This window comes from Cyprinus carpio, chromosome A14, assembly GCF_018340385.1.
Source record: "Cyprinus carpio isolate SPL01 chromosome A14, ASM1834038v1, whole genome shotgun sequence".
NCBI classification, from domain to species: Eukaryota; Metazoa; Chordata; class Actinopteri; order Cypriniformes; family Cyprinidae; genus Cyprinus; species Cyprinus carpio.
Window position 1 is genome coordinate 22,203,479 of NC_056585.1, and position 18,050 is coordinate 22,221,528.

Sequence of the window (18,050 nt, forward strand, 5' to 3'; positions counted from 1 at the left end):
CATTTGGGAGGGATATGTGTCTTAGAGATAAAATAAATCTTTAATTTAATCAGACAGAAAATAACAAAAACATTTACTTAATCAGATCATTACAAGACAGAGTATCTTAATCGATATCTGCATGGTCAATATCGTAAGTTGAACAGGAAAGTGCGGTGGAGTATCGCTGCAGGGTTACTATGGTGACGTTGTTTCCTTCCGTCCCCGCTTCACTCATATAAAGCCTTCGAGAGGACAAACCCAGCAGAAAAGCCAAAGGCAGTGGGGTGGTTTATCAGTCGGTTGGTATTAGTTATTTTCATTGATATACTGTCGTTAGACCTTCTTCATAGAGTCTAGTTTTTGAAAGTTCATTCACTCAGTTTTAGGAAGGAAGAGCAAACATCGCACCTGCCCTCGGGAGTAGTTTGGAGCTGCTCAACACCGGCTCAGGTTCAGGACCATGCGACACATTTACATTCACTGAGAGACAGCAAGAGGTGTTTTCACTCTAGAAACAACAATCCCTTTCATATCAACAGGAACTGTACACATTTAACCGTACGCCAAGAGAAATCACAATACCTGGGCTATTACAGCCACATCCAAATATAAAGTGACAGCTGATTGTGAGGAGTTACCGGACAAAATGACTCCCGTTCAAACCTCAGTCAAAGGCTTCTTCACTTTCCAGCTGCTTCTTAATTTCTTCTCAAGTGGTAAGTTCGCGCTTTTTGTCATTTTACTGCGCTTTAAGTGAAGCGGCACGCGATCTTTCAATGGGCTGCTGTTGTACAGATGCGGGTTGAAGTTCATATGTTGTCAGCTTTATGGGCATTAACTGATCTGCGTGTAGATGGATACAAACAGATGTGGATGTAATGATGACAAAAATAGTGTGTTAGAATAAGATGACCTCACTTACATCATGCCATTGAATTAATGGTTAGCCGTGTAATTGTTCTGATGTCAGACTATTTTCATTTTAGAAAATAGCTTATTATTACAACATGAGAAGTTTCTTCATTAAAATATATTCTGTAGTCTTTAACTTGAAAGTCACTGACGTTCAGTCATGAGTTCACTGCACTTTTTAAACTATTTCGACTTTAATTACTGAAGAAGAGAATTGAGAAACTCTCAATGAAGAATGGAAGAAATTACTATTATTGTGAGTAATGAATTGGATGGGAACAAATATGATGTCTTTTGATACAGTGATGACTTTTTACAGCGTTTTTGTACTAGTAAAAGTACAGAACTTATCTGAAGGCATTGCATTGATGTGATTTTATAGATGTTCATTGTAGAAAATATTAAAATGTAATAATTTAAAATAAGGTAATCTGCTTTGATGTCATTTGATATGTTTTTCAAAACCAAATGAGCTGCCTATACCTTTACACAGATTGTTTGGTGCAGCATTTTGGGGATCATATGTGCCTAATGGATTGTAAGAACCCATTTGGGGGTCCCAGATTTTGTCTAGGTGTGCAGCTCACTGGGTTTTGAGACCCAGTCATCAGCACTCTGTATTCTGGCAATAGGGTAAACGTATTAAGCTCACCAAAATCTACACTGAGACATTTTCAGAGCACAAGATATTGGTTTCAGTACAAAAAGTTATGTTAAGATAAAAGATTAATCTCAGTTTAATTTTATTTTAAATGACAAAAGCATTTCAATTAAGATATACATCATTAAATGCAAAAAGTCTGTCTGTGCTTAATGGGTACATGTTTGTACCCTTTAAGCACATCCCTGTTCCCATTAAGCTCACATCATGTTTTATTAAAAATTCTTGTTTATTTTAAACAACCTTTTTAAAGAACAATTGATTTTATTTTTTGAATGTACAAAGTCAATCACAAAAAAAAAAAAAAAAAAAATGGAACACAAAAATCAAGCAACAATATACAATTTGATCAGTTATATATTCATAATGAAGTGTCATTTAAGCACATTGCAACATCTAGACCAGTCCATGTTCAGCTAAGTAACACAAATTCAAAAATCAAATAAAACAAACCAATAAAACATTTCATTCACAGGGATGAACACAGACACTAGCCTCATTATGAAGCCTCTTTTTGAATGGATGTTAATTTAGCTATAGTCTCTTAAGGCTGGACTACACTACGAGAGTTTTGCCCCAAATTTCCACTGATTTACAGTCTGGAGAAGTTCACAGTAGTTACCGAAGGTCAGAGCCAGTCTGCAGATTTGAGTTGACAGAATCTATAGAAAATCGATTAACTTAAAGTTAAAACTCTCACTTAATATTTAAAGTTTGTTTATGAAGTATTTACATAGATGTTCAATGTGGAAGAGCTTAAAGAGAGCACACTGAGCTTAATGGGAGCAGAAACAATTTTTTTTATAAATTTCATGTAATATTTATTAAAATGACAAGATTATGCAAAATAATTAATCTAGGTCATGTATTAAGTTCATACAATTTTTTGTATTTTAACTACTATTAACAATATCTATGAAATTATACTTTTTCTTATTGATGTCACACTGACGCTGTGTGATTTTCATAGTAGTGTACCCTTTAACCACACCGTAAAATAATATGTAATCTTTAAAAAATACAGCAGTTTAAAACCACAGACCAGTAATAATCTGTCAATTTGTAATATTATGGATGTAAAAGTACTAGGCAGTAATGCCTGTGAAGTAATATATTAGCGTAGCACACAATTTTATACAGCCAGTCAGCTAACTGTTCTGTAGCATCTGCGCTATGTTGCTTAAACTATCTTTTGGATCTAACTGTGATTATTTCCCACATCCAAGTTCCAGGTTATTATCTGCAAAAGTCTAAACATTAATCTCTTAATTTTACAATAAGTAGTGAAATTTACCCAAAATAAAGGCTTAAATATCTTTAAAAAAAATAAAAAAAAATTCACATTTAAGGAGCTACTCTTTTGGTGAAAGTTTTCAGACAACTTTCAAAATGGCCTCCAGGCACATGGAGTGTGAACACATGGAGACTCATATCTCAGTGTGCAATTATGTGATTGACTTGAAATTACAGGAGATATGTAGTAACAAACACATTAATTGATTAAGACATCAAGTATGATAATACATAATTTTTTCTTTTTATAATCTGAGCTCAAATATGGAAGTGTGCTTAATGGGTACTTGAGCTTAATAGGTACGTTTACCCTAAATTAAATGCTCATTTGGAAAGCAGGAGGTGATCTATCCCCGCTGGGGCTTAAATACTTTAACTGACGTTTGCTCATTTTCTAGGGACCCCAATCATTCTGGGGACCAACCAATCATCACAGCTTATGATGGAAGAATAGTAGGGCAGTGGGCACTTCTTGCATTCGTCCATCCTCAGGGACTAGTTAGTTATTCAGAGTCACTAATTACTAGTTATTTCAAGAAGGAAACACACATTTTGTTTGAAATATCAGGTGTGTTTTTGATAACATCCAAAACAGTTTATTGTAGTATGGTCACATCTCCAGGTCCAGTGTTGTTTTTGAGTTTGACAAGAGAATATGTGTTTATAAGAGAATATTGTTGACTCTTGGCTGCTTGGACTTCTGGCTGCATCTCCTTATAAACAAGATGGATAGTAAAAGATGGATGCCATTGTTCATTGTGACAGGGCAGTTGTACACTACAGATACAGGTCTTCCTCCTGCTGTCCAAACAAACAGCAGCTCTTACTCTGATCCAAACAGAGGAAATACTGCTCCCCCCATGACTTTCTGGGTCTTCAAGCTTTGTCTACAAGGTCTCCAAGTAGATTTCCTTCACTGTCCGCACGCTGAGCGTGGGAAAGACACATGAAGGAAGCGGATGGAGAGGCAGGAGGCACCCTGGAATTGTTCTGGCAGTAGAGGTCACAGAAATGTGACACGTATACCTGAGAAAAGATTCTTTCCCCAGACTTCTTGCTTACTCCTCTACTCCAAATGTGTGTCACTCGCCCCACCTCAAGACAATGGTAGAGCGGAAGAACATGCTATTATATTTTATATGCCAGGGGTGTATGGTTAATCCATTAATCAAAAATAGGTTAGCCGTGTGCCACTTTTCTTCTGTCATCAGATTTTTGGTGATGCATTGTGATTATTACGTTTAAGACAAGTTTTGTTAGCTGAAATTTGTGAATTTATCAATGTAGCGCAACTAAATGTGGGGGGTGGGTGGGGGGATGAGGTGCAACTTGTGCGGCCGCACCAGGCCTCGTGCTTGAGGGGCCCCGTGCCAAATGGACCGAGGGGGAGCCCCCCCAACCCCCCGGAACACAATTGCGAACAGACCGAGAGTTAGATATGTCTTGTGATTTCTCAAGTATTAATAAATCAACTGAAACTGTTACATAAGAAATACAAAGTGAGTCAGAGCAACTAGTGAAACTCTGCACTATAGCTCTATAAACTCATATAACACATTTAGAGAAGTGAAACACATTTTTACTTGGCTGTTAGAAATTACTTACAGGAATGAGAAAGATTAAAAATGAAGTCTGTTTTAAGTAAGAAAAAATCCACAAATGCTGCTGTGTGGAGAGATATAAGACATCTTGAAAAGATCCAGATATTGCCCAGGGCTCTGTTTTCAAATTTTGCTGGACCATTTAAAGGTTAAAATACTCCAGGAATTTTACACATCTGAGAACCCTCTGCATTGCATTACTTTCCAGAACTCACTGAATACGTGCTAGCCAACTCGTACTTGCTCCTTTACCATCACAACATTGCAGTAATACAACATTTCATTACTGGCTTGACAAATTAGGTCTGTTTCACATTGCATGCATAAGCAGGACGAAAGCAGAGCATAACTGCAGGTTCACTTTGTGCTTTCAGTCTGGAAGCGTTCATCCTGCATAACAGAGATTTGACTCTATACAGAAAATAAAATGATGTGTGATACCTTGATAACAGACATACAGTACAGGTCAAAAGTTTGGAAACATTACTATTTTTAATGTTTTTGAAAGAAGTTTCTTCTGCTCATCAAGCCTGCATTTATTTGATCAAAAATACAGAAAAAAAAATAATATTGTGATATATTATTACAATTTAAAATAATTGTTTTTAAATTTATTATACTTTAAATTATCATTATTTCTGTGATGCAAAGCTGAATTTTTAGGATCATTATCACATGATCCTTTAGAAATCATTCTAATATGATGATTCATTATCAAAGTTGAAAACAGTTCTGCTGCTTAATATTTTTTCAGAACATGTGATACTTTTTTAGGATACTTTGATGAATAAAAAGTAAAAAAAAAAAAAAAAAAGAAGCTATGTTTTTAAAATATAAATATTTTGTAATAACAATATACACTACTGGTCAGTAATTTGGGGTCAGTAATTTTTTTTTTCTTTCTTTTTTTTAAAATAAAATCAATACTTTGATTCAGCAAGGATGTGTTAAATTGATAAAAAGTGATAGTAAAGAAAATATATTATTAGAATATATATTATTAGAATTTTTTTTTTTTTTTAATAAATGCAGTTCTTTTTAACCTTTTATTCATCAAATATATTAGACAGCAGAACTGTTTCCAACACTCATAATAAATCAGAATATTAAAATGATTTCTAAATGATCATGTGATAGACTGGATGTTACATGTGACACTGAAGGCTGGAGTAATGATTCTGAAAATTCAGCTTTGCATCACAGGAATAAATTCTTTTTTTTTAAAGTATATTCAAATAGAAAACTATTATTTTAAGTTGTAATAATATTTCACAATATTACTTTTTTTTCTGTATTTTTGATCAAATAAATGCAGGCTTGATGAGCAGAAGAGACTTCTTTCAAAAACATTAAAAAATAGTAATGTTTCCAAACTTTTGACCTGTACTGTACATTTTAAGAAATATTACAAGACTTAAAAGTTGTTAAATTTGATTTGCATGAGGAAGTTGAACAGTGCTTAATTTGTAAATGAATCATTGCCGGATCCAAATCAGCAGTTAAAAGGCGCCGTGACCGACACTGACAATACAACTTTAGTTTTCCCGGAACATTCAATGATGTCACAAAACGGTGATGACACAGCTAGCCTATGAGAGCATCGTTCACAAGTTTCTGCATGGACCTAACTATACAGCCTAGGTTTTCAAACCCTGGCCTGGGTCAAAAATGGGTCGCCAGGATGATTTAAGGCAAATATATGCAAATTACATTAAAAATATCAAAATTTGTTTCCATAAAAATAAAATACAATCATAATATATATAGAAAAGGTATAAATATGTGAAATATATCTGACATAAATAAATAACAGATATAAAACAGAAATGAGGCACAGCGATCCCCAAACAAGTTCACGGAAAGGAAACTAAGAACAGAGATGACAGAACGTGCATCCTGTTTGTTTGCTTAATTACAAAAACACAAATGTTCTTTTTATTGCAATAAAAATAGTCCTTTTTGCTTTTGTTAATTGTATAATAAATAAAAAGAAAATAAATAGATAGAATACAAAAAGAATAGAGAAGCTAGTGTTAGTTTTTTTTTTCTTTAACACTTTGCGGGTTGTCTTACTCTTATCTGCATGACCAAAAATGGAGTATTAAATGTGTCAGCTGTTTAATTGCACTGGCGCCTTGCACCCCCCCCCCCTCCACCTTGCAGTATGTACATCAAGCCTGACTGACACACATTTTTCTCAAACAGTGGAGTAGTTATTTATGTTGCTTAATAAAAGCCTACTGTACTGCAAGTGACAAAAATGTTAATAGTGCATTTTAATTAGTATTCTGCTGAGTTCAGTCAAAATAGGTTCAGGACTGAAACTGTACTTGCATCTTGCTACGCAGAACTTACTCAAGCAGTGTAAATACAGTAAACGATTAAATGGGTGCCTGATGGGTTAAACGTGCGTAATGCTTTTTTCTGGATTACATTTTATTTTCCAGGCTCAGGAAGAACAGTAATGTTCCTTCTGAACAGCCGTTCAACAGCAGTGCATGTTGGGATTAATACAGTAGGTAGGGGTCAGCCAAGTGCAATTCAAGCTCATTCACTCATTCCACAGAGGTGGGGTGGCACAAGTTTATAGACTGTACACAGACGTCCTTCTTTCTTTCTCTCTTTTCATCTCTGTCTTACTTACTAGCTTGCTTTCTATGCATTTGCAGTCTTCTCCATTTTCTGCCTTCATTAAACATTAAAACATTAATTAACACTGTATTTCAGCTTCCACACCAACAGAATATTAATGTTCTGTTTGTTATAAGCCCACGTCATCTGCTGTTTTAAATGCTTTTGATTGGCTGTCAATTGTTTTATCAGCTGGGAAAATTTGTCATTACTGATAAAGTTAGGTAGTGTGGTTTTTTAGTGTGCATAGGACTTTAATAAGACATTTATGTGTCATGTTTTTTGGTCATGGGTTATTACCTCCAAGTTGTCTTTTCTCTTTGACACACTAGTTAGTCTCTGTGCAGGCCATGATGGCTGCTCATGTTGCGTTATATTGCAATTTCAAGCAGAATCTCCAGCATTAAGAATAGCACAATCCCCTGAGCTCCAGAACATATTGTGGAAGCTTATGGGATAAAGATCCACTTATGGAGACTATTTCCAAGGTTCTTCATATTCCATTAATATTTGATCAAATATGACCAGAATTACCATTCAGCCTGTTGCCAGCTGTTGTTTAATTTAGCATCTTATTTTATTTTTTGTACAAGTTGTGTGTGTATGTGTGTTGGGTTTTCGACTCCACCATCCCAAGACCAATCCAGGAACTAATAAAATCTGCATTCTCCATTGCTGTTGTCTTAACCTTGCAGTTTGGCAGGGATCAGTAGTTGTAGCAAAGGGACTTGCAACAAGAGAACACTTCAGTGAATGAGAAGGCACAGCAGGCAGCACAGTTGGAGGTGTAGTAGCGACTTTTTTGGCGGGTAGTCTCTTGTTTTAAGTTTACACTTCTGTCTTCCATCAGCTCTTTGAACATCTTATGAATTTCTTTTACTGTTGTTTGTGTGACAGACTGAACCAATGATAATTCATCATTAAATGCCATTAATTATGTAAAAGCTGCATAATTAGAGGCAGAATAACCACCACTGAACTATCACATGAATTATAGTAAAATTATAAGCACACATATTATTACATTTTATTATATAGCTCTCAGGAATACTTGATTTTGTCATTTGATACTTGAGTTTGTCATTTGTGTATTTTATATTTTTGACTACATATTACATGATTTATGATATCAAGTATATGGATAACTTAATGAGGGAAAAGGTACAGTCACAGTATCTTTTACAAAAAAAATCTTGTTTTTGTCATAATATGTCAGCTTATATAGACAAATATTCACAATAAATTTCTGTCTTGCAAAATTCCAGTATTTATAGATTTCACATGTCCCAGAAGGGTGTTTTGTCTTCTTCTGAAAAAGACAGGAAAGAAATTAATGCCTGATGTCTCGTGTGCAACTGTTGCCTGACTTTTGGGTTTTGTGGCCATGGACACGCTTACTATTGTTTGACGTTATTTTTATTTATTAAGAAGCCTTCGTTGCTTGTAAAGCTTTGAAATCACAATGGATACTGTGGCAAGGATAAATGATTAATACATTTCTATTGTTGTGTAAGCTCAAAAAATACCTCCCCCCCCAGAGCCTGTTTTACCGGCACTGTGTATCACATGGGTGGACGGGAAGCACAGGCAGTCTCGTACCAGCCACAGAGTAGGGAATTCCGCATATTATGACCAACACTTACTGGGCAGCAAAAGGATATCCTCTCTATAAAAGACTGTACACAAGTAAATTGAATTATATCTGTAAAAAAAAAAAAAAAAATCTAACTCAAGCATAATCTGACTTCATAAGTTCCAGCTTTTTAACATCAACCAGGGACCAATGACATGGTAAATGAACAATAGGGTGGGTACATTTTTTTTATTGGAAATGAAGTATGTTATGTAAGCAAAATACCATCCAGTTAATTCGATTTTTTTTAGGTATGCTCAGAGAATTTTTATATTTTTTTCATCAACAGGTACTTCAAGATCTAATTGGTAATATTAGCGAATGTTTTGTTCAACTTTTGACTGTTTCTGATGTCAGATCACTCTCTCTATTAGGCCACAACTATCCCCTTTCTTTATCCAGAAGTAGTGGCAGTTGTGACCTAATGGTTATAGAGTCTGACTTGTAACCCGAAGGATGTGGGTTTGAGTCTTAGTACTCGCAGGGATTGTAGGTGGGGGGGAGTGAATATACAGCACTCTTTTCCACCTTCAATAACCACAACTGAGGTCCTTGAGCAAGGCACCGAACCCCAACTGCTCCCGAGTGTGTTCTCTACTTAGTGCTGTGTGTGGAAGGGTTAAATGCAGAGCACAATTGCTGAGTGTGGGACACCATACCTGGCAATATGTCACAACAATGGCAGAACACTCGCAACTTCTTTGTTATTCTTGATCTCCGTCAGGACTTCTTAAATGAATATTCTGATTCCTGGACAATGCAAATGCAAGAAGGAGTTTGTCAGAGAGTGCCAAAATTCGTTTCAAGGACAAGAGTACTGTGGTTGAAGGACTTGTCGGATCATCATAAATATCTAGATCAGATCTCAGTTTTGTTCCAAGTTCACTTTCTTCACACCCCAAACATAATCCTATATCAGCTAAATTTGGTTTGTATCCATTTCTCATGAAGGGAACTTTCCATTTCTCAAGAAGGGCGGAAAATGAAGTCCAAAAAAACTGAACAGTTTTTGGTCTAAATGTTTCACAACACAATGCTGATATTATTTATAGTTCTCCAGAAGTCAACTTAGCATGAAAAACCCACACATTTCAGCTTAAAGGGTTAGTTCACCCAAAAATGAAAATTATGTCATTAATGACTCACCCTCATGTTGTTCCAAACCCGTAAGACCTCCGTTCATCTTCAGAACACAGTTTAAGATATTTTAGATTTAGTCAGAGAGCTTAGGATTGTCTTCTCTTCCGGGTCTGTTGTGAACGCGACTGCTGTGACTGTTGACGTACGACGCTGCTGATGTGTTTTCTGGTGCGCCCAATAACAAAGATAACACGTCAGCAGCGTCGTACGTCAGCAGCGTCACTGCAGTGTTGTGAACGCGCTCACAACAGACCCGGAAGAGAAGAAAATGCTGAATAAAGTCGTAATATTTGTTCTTTTGTGACCAAAATGTATTTTTGATGCTTCGACAAATTCTAACGGACCCTCTGATGTCACATGGACTACTTTGATGATGTTTTTATTACCTTTCTGAACGTGGACAGTATACCGTACATACATTTTAAATGGAGGGTCAGAAAGCTCTCGGACTAAATCTAAAATATCTTAAACTGTGTTCCGAAGATGAACGGAGGTCTTACGGGTTTGGAACGACATGAGGGTGAGTCATTAATGACATAATTTTAATATTTGGGTGAACTAACCCTTTAAGCTGAGAGTGTTTTGTGCCTCCCATCTCAACATTTAAAACTATCGTCTTTGTGAAGGCTCCTCTGCTCTTCTGAACATGAACCTTCTCTTGTTCTTCCTAACAAAACTACAAACATCAATTAGGACACCATGATTGACTGATTGCATGATTGTAAGAGCTCAGGAGGAGCACAACTTTTGACAGTGACATGTCTTTTACTTGTTCCCACAAGAGGAACGTAGGCTAATCATGTGGAATATGGCAGCCCATATACTAGAGCATCAGCGCTGTGTTTTTTTCCATTCTTCCATGGTTGTCTTTTATTTTTAATAGGTTTTAATGGAAACCAAGTCCCAGGCCCCTTGAAACACCACAACAAGCCTCATTTTTGGCATTTTTTAGTCTCTGTGCAGGAGGAATGCAGTACACAGCTGGTGGAAAGGGGAGCAAAGTGCTGGGCTGAGGTCAGCACTGGACAGACATCAGGGGCAGGTGGGGGGCTATGTGCTGTGGGAATACGTGTATGTACAGTGACAGAGATGAGGTTTTTATGAGAAAGTACTCCTCCTTAGGTGGGGTGCTGGGGGCCTCCTGCTGAAAAGGGCAGCTGTGAAGACAGCGAGAGTTGTTTTTCCGTACATTTCTGCCATATGCACATAAACTGACAGTCACCACTGATAAGCTACTACTAAATATTGTAGAAACTTGTTGCTTTGCAACGATTTGTATCATAAAAAGTGATATACAAATAAACTTGAATTGAATTGTTGGGTTTTATAGAATGTGATTCACTGCTCATGTTTGTGTGCAGGCGTACTTCTGTGAATGAGCTTCGATAAGAATATGTGGATCTCAGCAGGAATAAATGATTCTCATAGAACTCATATTGTATCAGACCGAAGCTTCTGTGTGGTAGACACATTTCAGTGCGGTCAAATCCAGTTTGACTCACTATGACTAATATCTCTCAGTTTTACAGTGTGAGCAGCATGTTCTTGTAACTCTGATTGAATGGATTTAGATGTACAGTGTTTCTAAAACATCCTCATCAGAATGAGTGATGATGACTCATAAAACATGTGGACAAAATTTACAACATTTGAGCTTTAGGAAATTTCATGATGAATTGTGTCTGAGACAGGAGGTCTTTGACACCATTTGGTCTGTGGCTTTTTGTGATTCATGAAAGTCATCAACATCACAGCAAAGACATTTTTAATGTGTTTTATTTTTTGTGTAAATGTAAATCTACAAGTCAAATCTGTCTAAATATCTACAGAACAGATTTCTAGAGCAATAAGACAGTCACCATAGGGGAGAGTATTTTTTTTTGACTAGTACAGCTGTGGTTATGTCTGGTTTTGTCTCTTCCAGGCAGAGGGTAGTATCAAGCTGATCGAGGTGTGTACTTTGTGTGAAAAGCTCTGGTTACATTCCCTCCTCATGACTTACTTTGGACTGTGAAATAACAATGACGTTGAAGCATACTGAGAGGAAGTTCATAGTAAGTTGCAGTGTTGGTGTAGTAAGTTCATTCTGTGAATGCAGCTGTGACTTTAAATCATGTGAGGGAAAAACTACATGAGTATTAGAAGATGTCTGTCAGTATTTATTAGTAAGTATTTTTTTATAGAGAGAGAGAACGTAATATGTTATAAAATGAGATAGTAACTTAAGAATGAGATGCATGAGGCTTTGGAAAAGTGAGTATGTCTGCAAGTACATAGAAAAATAATGAAAAAGTGAACCTGTCCACCCAAAAGATGTTTTTGCATTCCACTTAACTACTTTTGAATTGCTTTTTTTTCATGTAAATGTGCACTAGATGAAGGACGTCTTTCATCTTTGCACCACATCGAGCTGCTTTTTTAGTGTCTCCCGCATGGCATTGTGCTTTTAATACCAAAAATCAGTACTGCAGTGCTAGTCCACTAGTTAGACCAGCAAAAACCAGTGTGGACCAGAATGAAAATCGTGCTGATCTAAGATTGTATTCGATTGTATTTTTCGCAGGGGAGATTTCCCAGAAGGCTGCTCTTATAACAAAAAATCAAAACAATACCATTTTTGCCTGGCAACACAAATAACCTGTGTTACAATGCCACAACAGAAAGCGTTCAGAGAGTAGGTTCAAAAGAAGGAAATCACTTATGAGACAAATGTCACCCGTCCTGGGCAGCAGAGGGAATGATACCGCTTCCTGTCCTGAGCGTACTATGGCTCCTATCATCAGCTTTACCTGGCCCCAGACCAGCAGGGAACCTTCACTATAATAATAGCAAACAGAAGAGATCTCAAGAGATCTGAGTTAAATGAAGATCTTCATCAAAGTATAAAAAGGTGGCATTATGCAAGGGCAGAAAATAGGGACTGACTGATGTGAAGGATGTGTTTAAGGACATCTGATTCATCTGGGTCTGCCTTGTTCTCTCACACACATGCTGACAGAGGTGAATCCTCCATGGGGGGCACAGCTGTACCTCTAGCCTCCCCTCCTCTGATCAAGAATGTATACACATGCTCAAAAGCACTTTTTCCACATCTCTACCAGCTTAAACCTGTCCAGCACAGAGTAAACTGCACTGAGATGGTTTCTGGAGTTCCACATGGGAGCGGAAAGGCTATTGCATAACATTCTGAATCAAACTCTCCAAATCAAACTGGAATACTCTCAAAAAGTTGCATCTTGCAATTTCTTAGTGTTCCATTTATGGTTTGCTTAACTACAGTTTTGCATTGTGCTTACAATTCTTCAGAAAGAACTGTAAAGCACATCTTGTATGCTTGAACAAAAAGTTGAAACTTGTACCTGGAAACTTGTTGCAGTGTTATATTACTGTATTGGAGGCTGTCAGTTTGACCACACTGTGGCTTTTGTGGTGCTTTTGTACTTGTGATGTTAGTGTGTCACTGATTGTGTGTTGTGTTGTATTATGTTGTGTTTTCTGTAGGGTTGGTAGAGGGATCTCGTAGGCCTGATCCACAGCTGCTTCCTGCCGGAGACACACACGTTCAGCATGTTGGTGACACACTCACACTCATCTGCAGGTACTGTACCCATCTGCTGTCCCATCTCACACAAACACTAAATCTAAAATATGTTTATTTTATTGATATTATACCAAATAGCCCTTTTTAAACCATTTTATGATAAATATATTCTATATTTCACAGAAGAAAGAAAATCAGACAGGTTTGGAACAACTTAGTAAATGAAATAACATAGTAAATGAATAAATTACAACATTTTATTTTTGGGTAAACTATCCCTTTAATTCTGTATAAGCACTTGGCTGGCAGCTGGTGTGTATGCAAGCACACTAATCTCACACCATCACTCTTCAAAACATGGGATGAGAGGCTCTCAGAAGGCAGTATAGTCCAAAAATAGCTATCTCATCCAAATGTAGTGGAAAGAGAAGGGGGACAGGGGCTTCTTAAACACACATTTGGAATCTGAGAGAACATTGCATGCTATTGCAGTCATGCCAGGAATGCTGACCCCAAAGAAGCTTAACTAATGTAACGCTTCCTAGAAGGCCGTGTGAGCCAGAAACTGATACTGTCTTTGGCTCTGGACAGAGATTTGAGGCTGAAGGTGCATGACCCATCAGTCTAGAGGCAGCAGCAGTATGTGAGATATGTCTGATTCTCCACTGGGGTCCTTTTAATGTACTCTTTTAAAAATAAACACTGTTTGAAACATGTCATTGGGGCACTTAATCTATTAAATACCTGTTCCCATGTGATAGTGGGACACTTTAAAAGAAACTTTAAAACTTTCCAGTATAAGCCCGTTTGAATATGCTGAGAATATGGATGAGGAATCTGACATGGTCTCAGAGTAAAAACTCATTTTCAGTCATTTGGAAAGAGCTCTTGTAACTTTTAAAACAAATGTGATCAGGAACCGCAGAAGCATCAGTGAATGGAGGATTTGTTTTAAACTGATCTTTCTATAAACCCTCCTTACGCTTAATTCTAAAGTTATGCTCAGGATGTCGATCAAAAACGTCTGTTGTTACCTTTATGATTATGTTTGTAATGTCAGAGTAAACTAAAAGAGGCTGTAGAACGTGTTTGTATGTGGTTGGTGGTATAATTTTCCTGATTTTGTTTTGTTTTAGTCCGGTAATATTATCGTACATAGCTAAAAATCAAATGGTATAGTGGCAGATACTCTCTGCAATGCCTATTTAATCTGGCATAGGCCTACTTGCCTTTGAAATTGTTGCTAATGCTCTGTTTATTTGGTGTGACTTTCATTAGCGGATCAACTTCCATACAATGGAGGCTGGCTAACAGAAATGTGTCATCGGTACGGATTGAGCCATGTAAGGAGGGAATGCACAAGCACTGCAGCAAGCTGGTCATACACAACCTGATGCACAATGACACTGGCTTCTACACATGCAGCGGTCACCAAAAGTCTAGAGATCATGAGGTGTCCACATATGTTTTTGTTAAAGGTAAGATAATACAAATACTTACTATAAAACACTTTTTTTTGACATAATATATGTGTATGTCACTTTTTTTGGTTAGAAATGATCCCTAGATAAACTGAGGAACTTGCCACTTTCCTTCCAGTTAATTGGCAGAAGAGATTTTTGAGGTCTTTCTGTGTGAAACAGGACCTGGAAAAACCCCAAGCCATTAGAAAAGCTTGCGATTTAAAAAAAGAAATGAAGTAAAGAGAAACTTCACCTCACTGAAACAACAACAAAGCCATAAACCTGTGAGCCAGGCAGTGGAGCTAGTAACTATGCAGCTAGGACTGCACTCTAAAGTTTTGAATCACTGATTACTGGACCATATCTGCAAGACAGAACTCAGCTGTCAAAAGACTAGGAAATAGAAAATCATTGACACATAAAACCAAGACTTAAAGCAAGGCTATTAAGCTGGATGTCTTTAGAGATGGAAACAGAGTTTGATTGTTCTAGAAGCCTGGTCTTTGATAACTTCCTGTTTGGGCTTCTGCTTAGACTCTTCCTGTGCCTCCCGACAACTGTGTAAGCTGTTAACATTTTAAGCAAGTGCAATAGCATAGATTTTTTTGAATGTCCCAAGAAAGAATGTAATAATGAATTGAATTGTAATAATATTTCACAACACTGCTGTGTTTACTGTGGTGTTTAATAAAATAAATTCAGCCTTGGTGAGCATAAGAAACTTCTTTTAAAAATCTCATCAACTGTAAACTTTTGAATGGTACTAGTGTATGTCCCAAAGAGCTGATCTACAGTTTAACTTTAGCAAAAGACTATAGTGAAAATGACAACACAGCTCACCAAGTCTCTGGCTCACCAACTGTTTTGTTTAGCAGACCTCTTCCACTGCAGCCTGCTGCATATATAACCTGATAGTCCCCTGGTTCATCTCACTATGTGATTCCACTGTTTATGTGAGATAAGTTTGTTTAAAAATATATTTTATTACATGAACACTGTCAGCACACAGAAGATCTTGTTTGTTTAATCACGCCAATTTCACAGCATAGCTGTACAGTAACATCCCCTCCTGCCAAGCTGTTTCTGTTTCTTTATCCAGCAGCCTGTGAGGCAGTTTGCTGTTTAAAGAGAAAAATGATCTGACTTTATCTGGGATATTTAATTGCTCCTCTAGGATGGATGTCTAGGCATTGCCTGAATTCTAAGAATTCACTGATAAAAGATTAAATACTTTTAAAAATGCCATTCAAATTCATAAGTGATTTAATGAATTATTGTGTTTGTGGTCAGTAAATTAGATTTGTGCTAAGAAAACAAATTATTTGTATTTACTGTATTATTTAATTCTTGATTTTAAATCACAGATCACAATCATCCATTTGTGGAGGCTAATAGTTCACCACACCTGCTTTTTGCATATCGGGATGAACCTTTTCTTGTGATCCCATGCAGAACAACATCCCCAAATCAACATGTTATCCTTGAGACTGTGAGTATTTTTTTAAGTTAATTTTTGAACCCATTGAATGTAAAAATATTCACTTTTAATTTAAGGCCATATACAATAGAGGTTTTTTTTTTCCATGCCCCAGAAGTCTTGAATATGAAAAAAGAGGATGTGTTTTGTATGGTCTGATATTGAAGAATGCCTTGGACCATGGGCATCTCAGAGTTACTTATACCCATCAAACCCCTGAGCATGTGTATTCAGATAAAGACAGTGTGCCATAGGCTCAGGGAAGCTCAAGGAGGCCTAAGGAGTCACTCTGTCTGCTTCCTGTGAGAACAGGAAGGTAGTGTTATACTATTGTTTTCACTCAAAATAGAAACTCAGGCTATAAATAAAATACCTTTTTTACACATCATGTCCATGAAGACTAAGTTATGGGAAAAAAATGGCCCAGCTCACCATAAAAAAACCTTACTTGAGTAGTAAACCTTTGTTCATTTATTTTATTTTATTTTATTTTATTTTATTTTATTTTATTTTATTTTATGTATATTAGAAAGAAGCTTCTTACATAATATGTGAAAGCAGTAAAGTGAAAAGTGAAACTGAAAGTGATGTGACATACAGTCAAGTATGGTGACCCATACTCAGAATTGGTGCTCTGCATTTAACCCATCCAAAGTGCACACACACAGCAGTGATAGATTCAGTAGATTCAATCCTTCAAACTGAACTAACGATAGTTAAAGTTAAAACTTAAACGATAGTGTTTTTTTCCACAATGGCCATGTAGTAAAAGAGTTCAGGAACACATATGTTTTTAATCTTAGACCTCCAGGTCTTACTATGTCCTAAGCTTTTTATATTAGGTGGGTGGATAAATAATGATTTAATAAACGCCCGGCACAAACTCCTGGATTCAAACTAGTCTATTGATTGGCAGACAAATTATTCTCCGGAGCTGGAAATCAGAAGACGCCCCCCTCTTTTCAAGAATGGGTAGCTGAACTCTCAAGAGTGGCTGCATATGAAAAAATGTCATATAAGCAGAGGGACAACTTAAAATTGTATTTTAAAAAATGGTCCAAGTACTTAATCTATTTGGAAGTGGAGCATGTGAATAGCATGTTTTGATTGTGACACGGTAAAGACTACATTTTATTTAATTTTTTTTTTTTTATTGTGATTTTGACTCCTTTTTCTTTACACAATGTTGAGTGTGTGGTTCGTCTATCGTTAGCCAAGGAATGACCTTAAAGCCATCTTTAGGGTATAGTTCGGGTGGTTTGTTAAAGGGAAAAAAAAATAAAAATCAGATTCTGAATTGTATTCTGTATTCTATCCTGTCATTTGCATGAGAATCAATAAAATTGTTAATCTCACAATGGCCATGTAGTGGTTCTATGGTCATTTCTCACAGTTCTTTGCTATGGATAAACACTTCTAAGCCAGATGGCACAGATAGTTATGTGACCTTTCTACCATTGGAAGATCTGTGGCATTCGTCCTTCCTGTTTCCTTCCTTCCCTTCTTTCCTAGCAGGGCACTTGGACTCCGAACAAACAAAAGAAGTGAAATGGAGTATACAACTCAACTATGATCAGTTCCTCACAGACAAGTTAATCCCTGTTTTGCTCATTACTGGATGGGCTACTAATCATGTGCCGTAAAAGCTTCACACAACTTGTTTCCTTCTTCACTGAAAGAACTATCACTTATATTTAAAGAAACTTAATAAATTCT

At 36.6% G+C, this 18,050-nt stretch overlaps 1 protein-coding gene across 1 annotated transcript in view; it reads left to right on the forward strand.

The window, feature by feature from the left end:
* The first annotated feature begins 231 nt into the window (after nucleotides 1–231).
* LOC109110929 (vascular endothelial growth factor receptor kdr-like) overlaps nucleotides 232–18,050 on the forward strand; it is a 47,730-nt gene continuing 29,911 nt past the window's right edge. Inside the window, exons 1-5 of the mRNA XM_019123881.2 lie at nucleotides 232–432; nucleotides 522–698; nucleotides 13,355–13,451; nucleotides 14,673–14,872; nucleotides 16,222–16,346. Of these exons, the coding sequence (XP_018979426.2) occupies nucleotides 629–698; nucleotides 13,355–13,451; nucleotides 14,673–14,872; nucleotides 16,222–16,346 (492 nt within the window). The 5' untranslated portion in view covers nucleotides 232–432; nucleotides 522–628. The remainder of the gene's footprint in view (nucleotides 433–521; nucleotides 699–13,354; nucleotides 13,452–14,672; nucleotides 14,873–16,221; nucleotides 16,347–18,050) is intronic.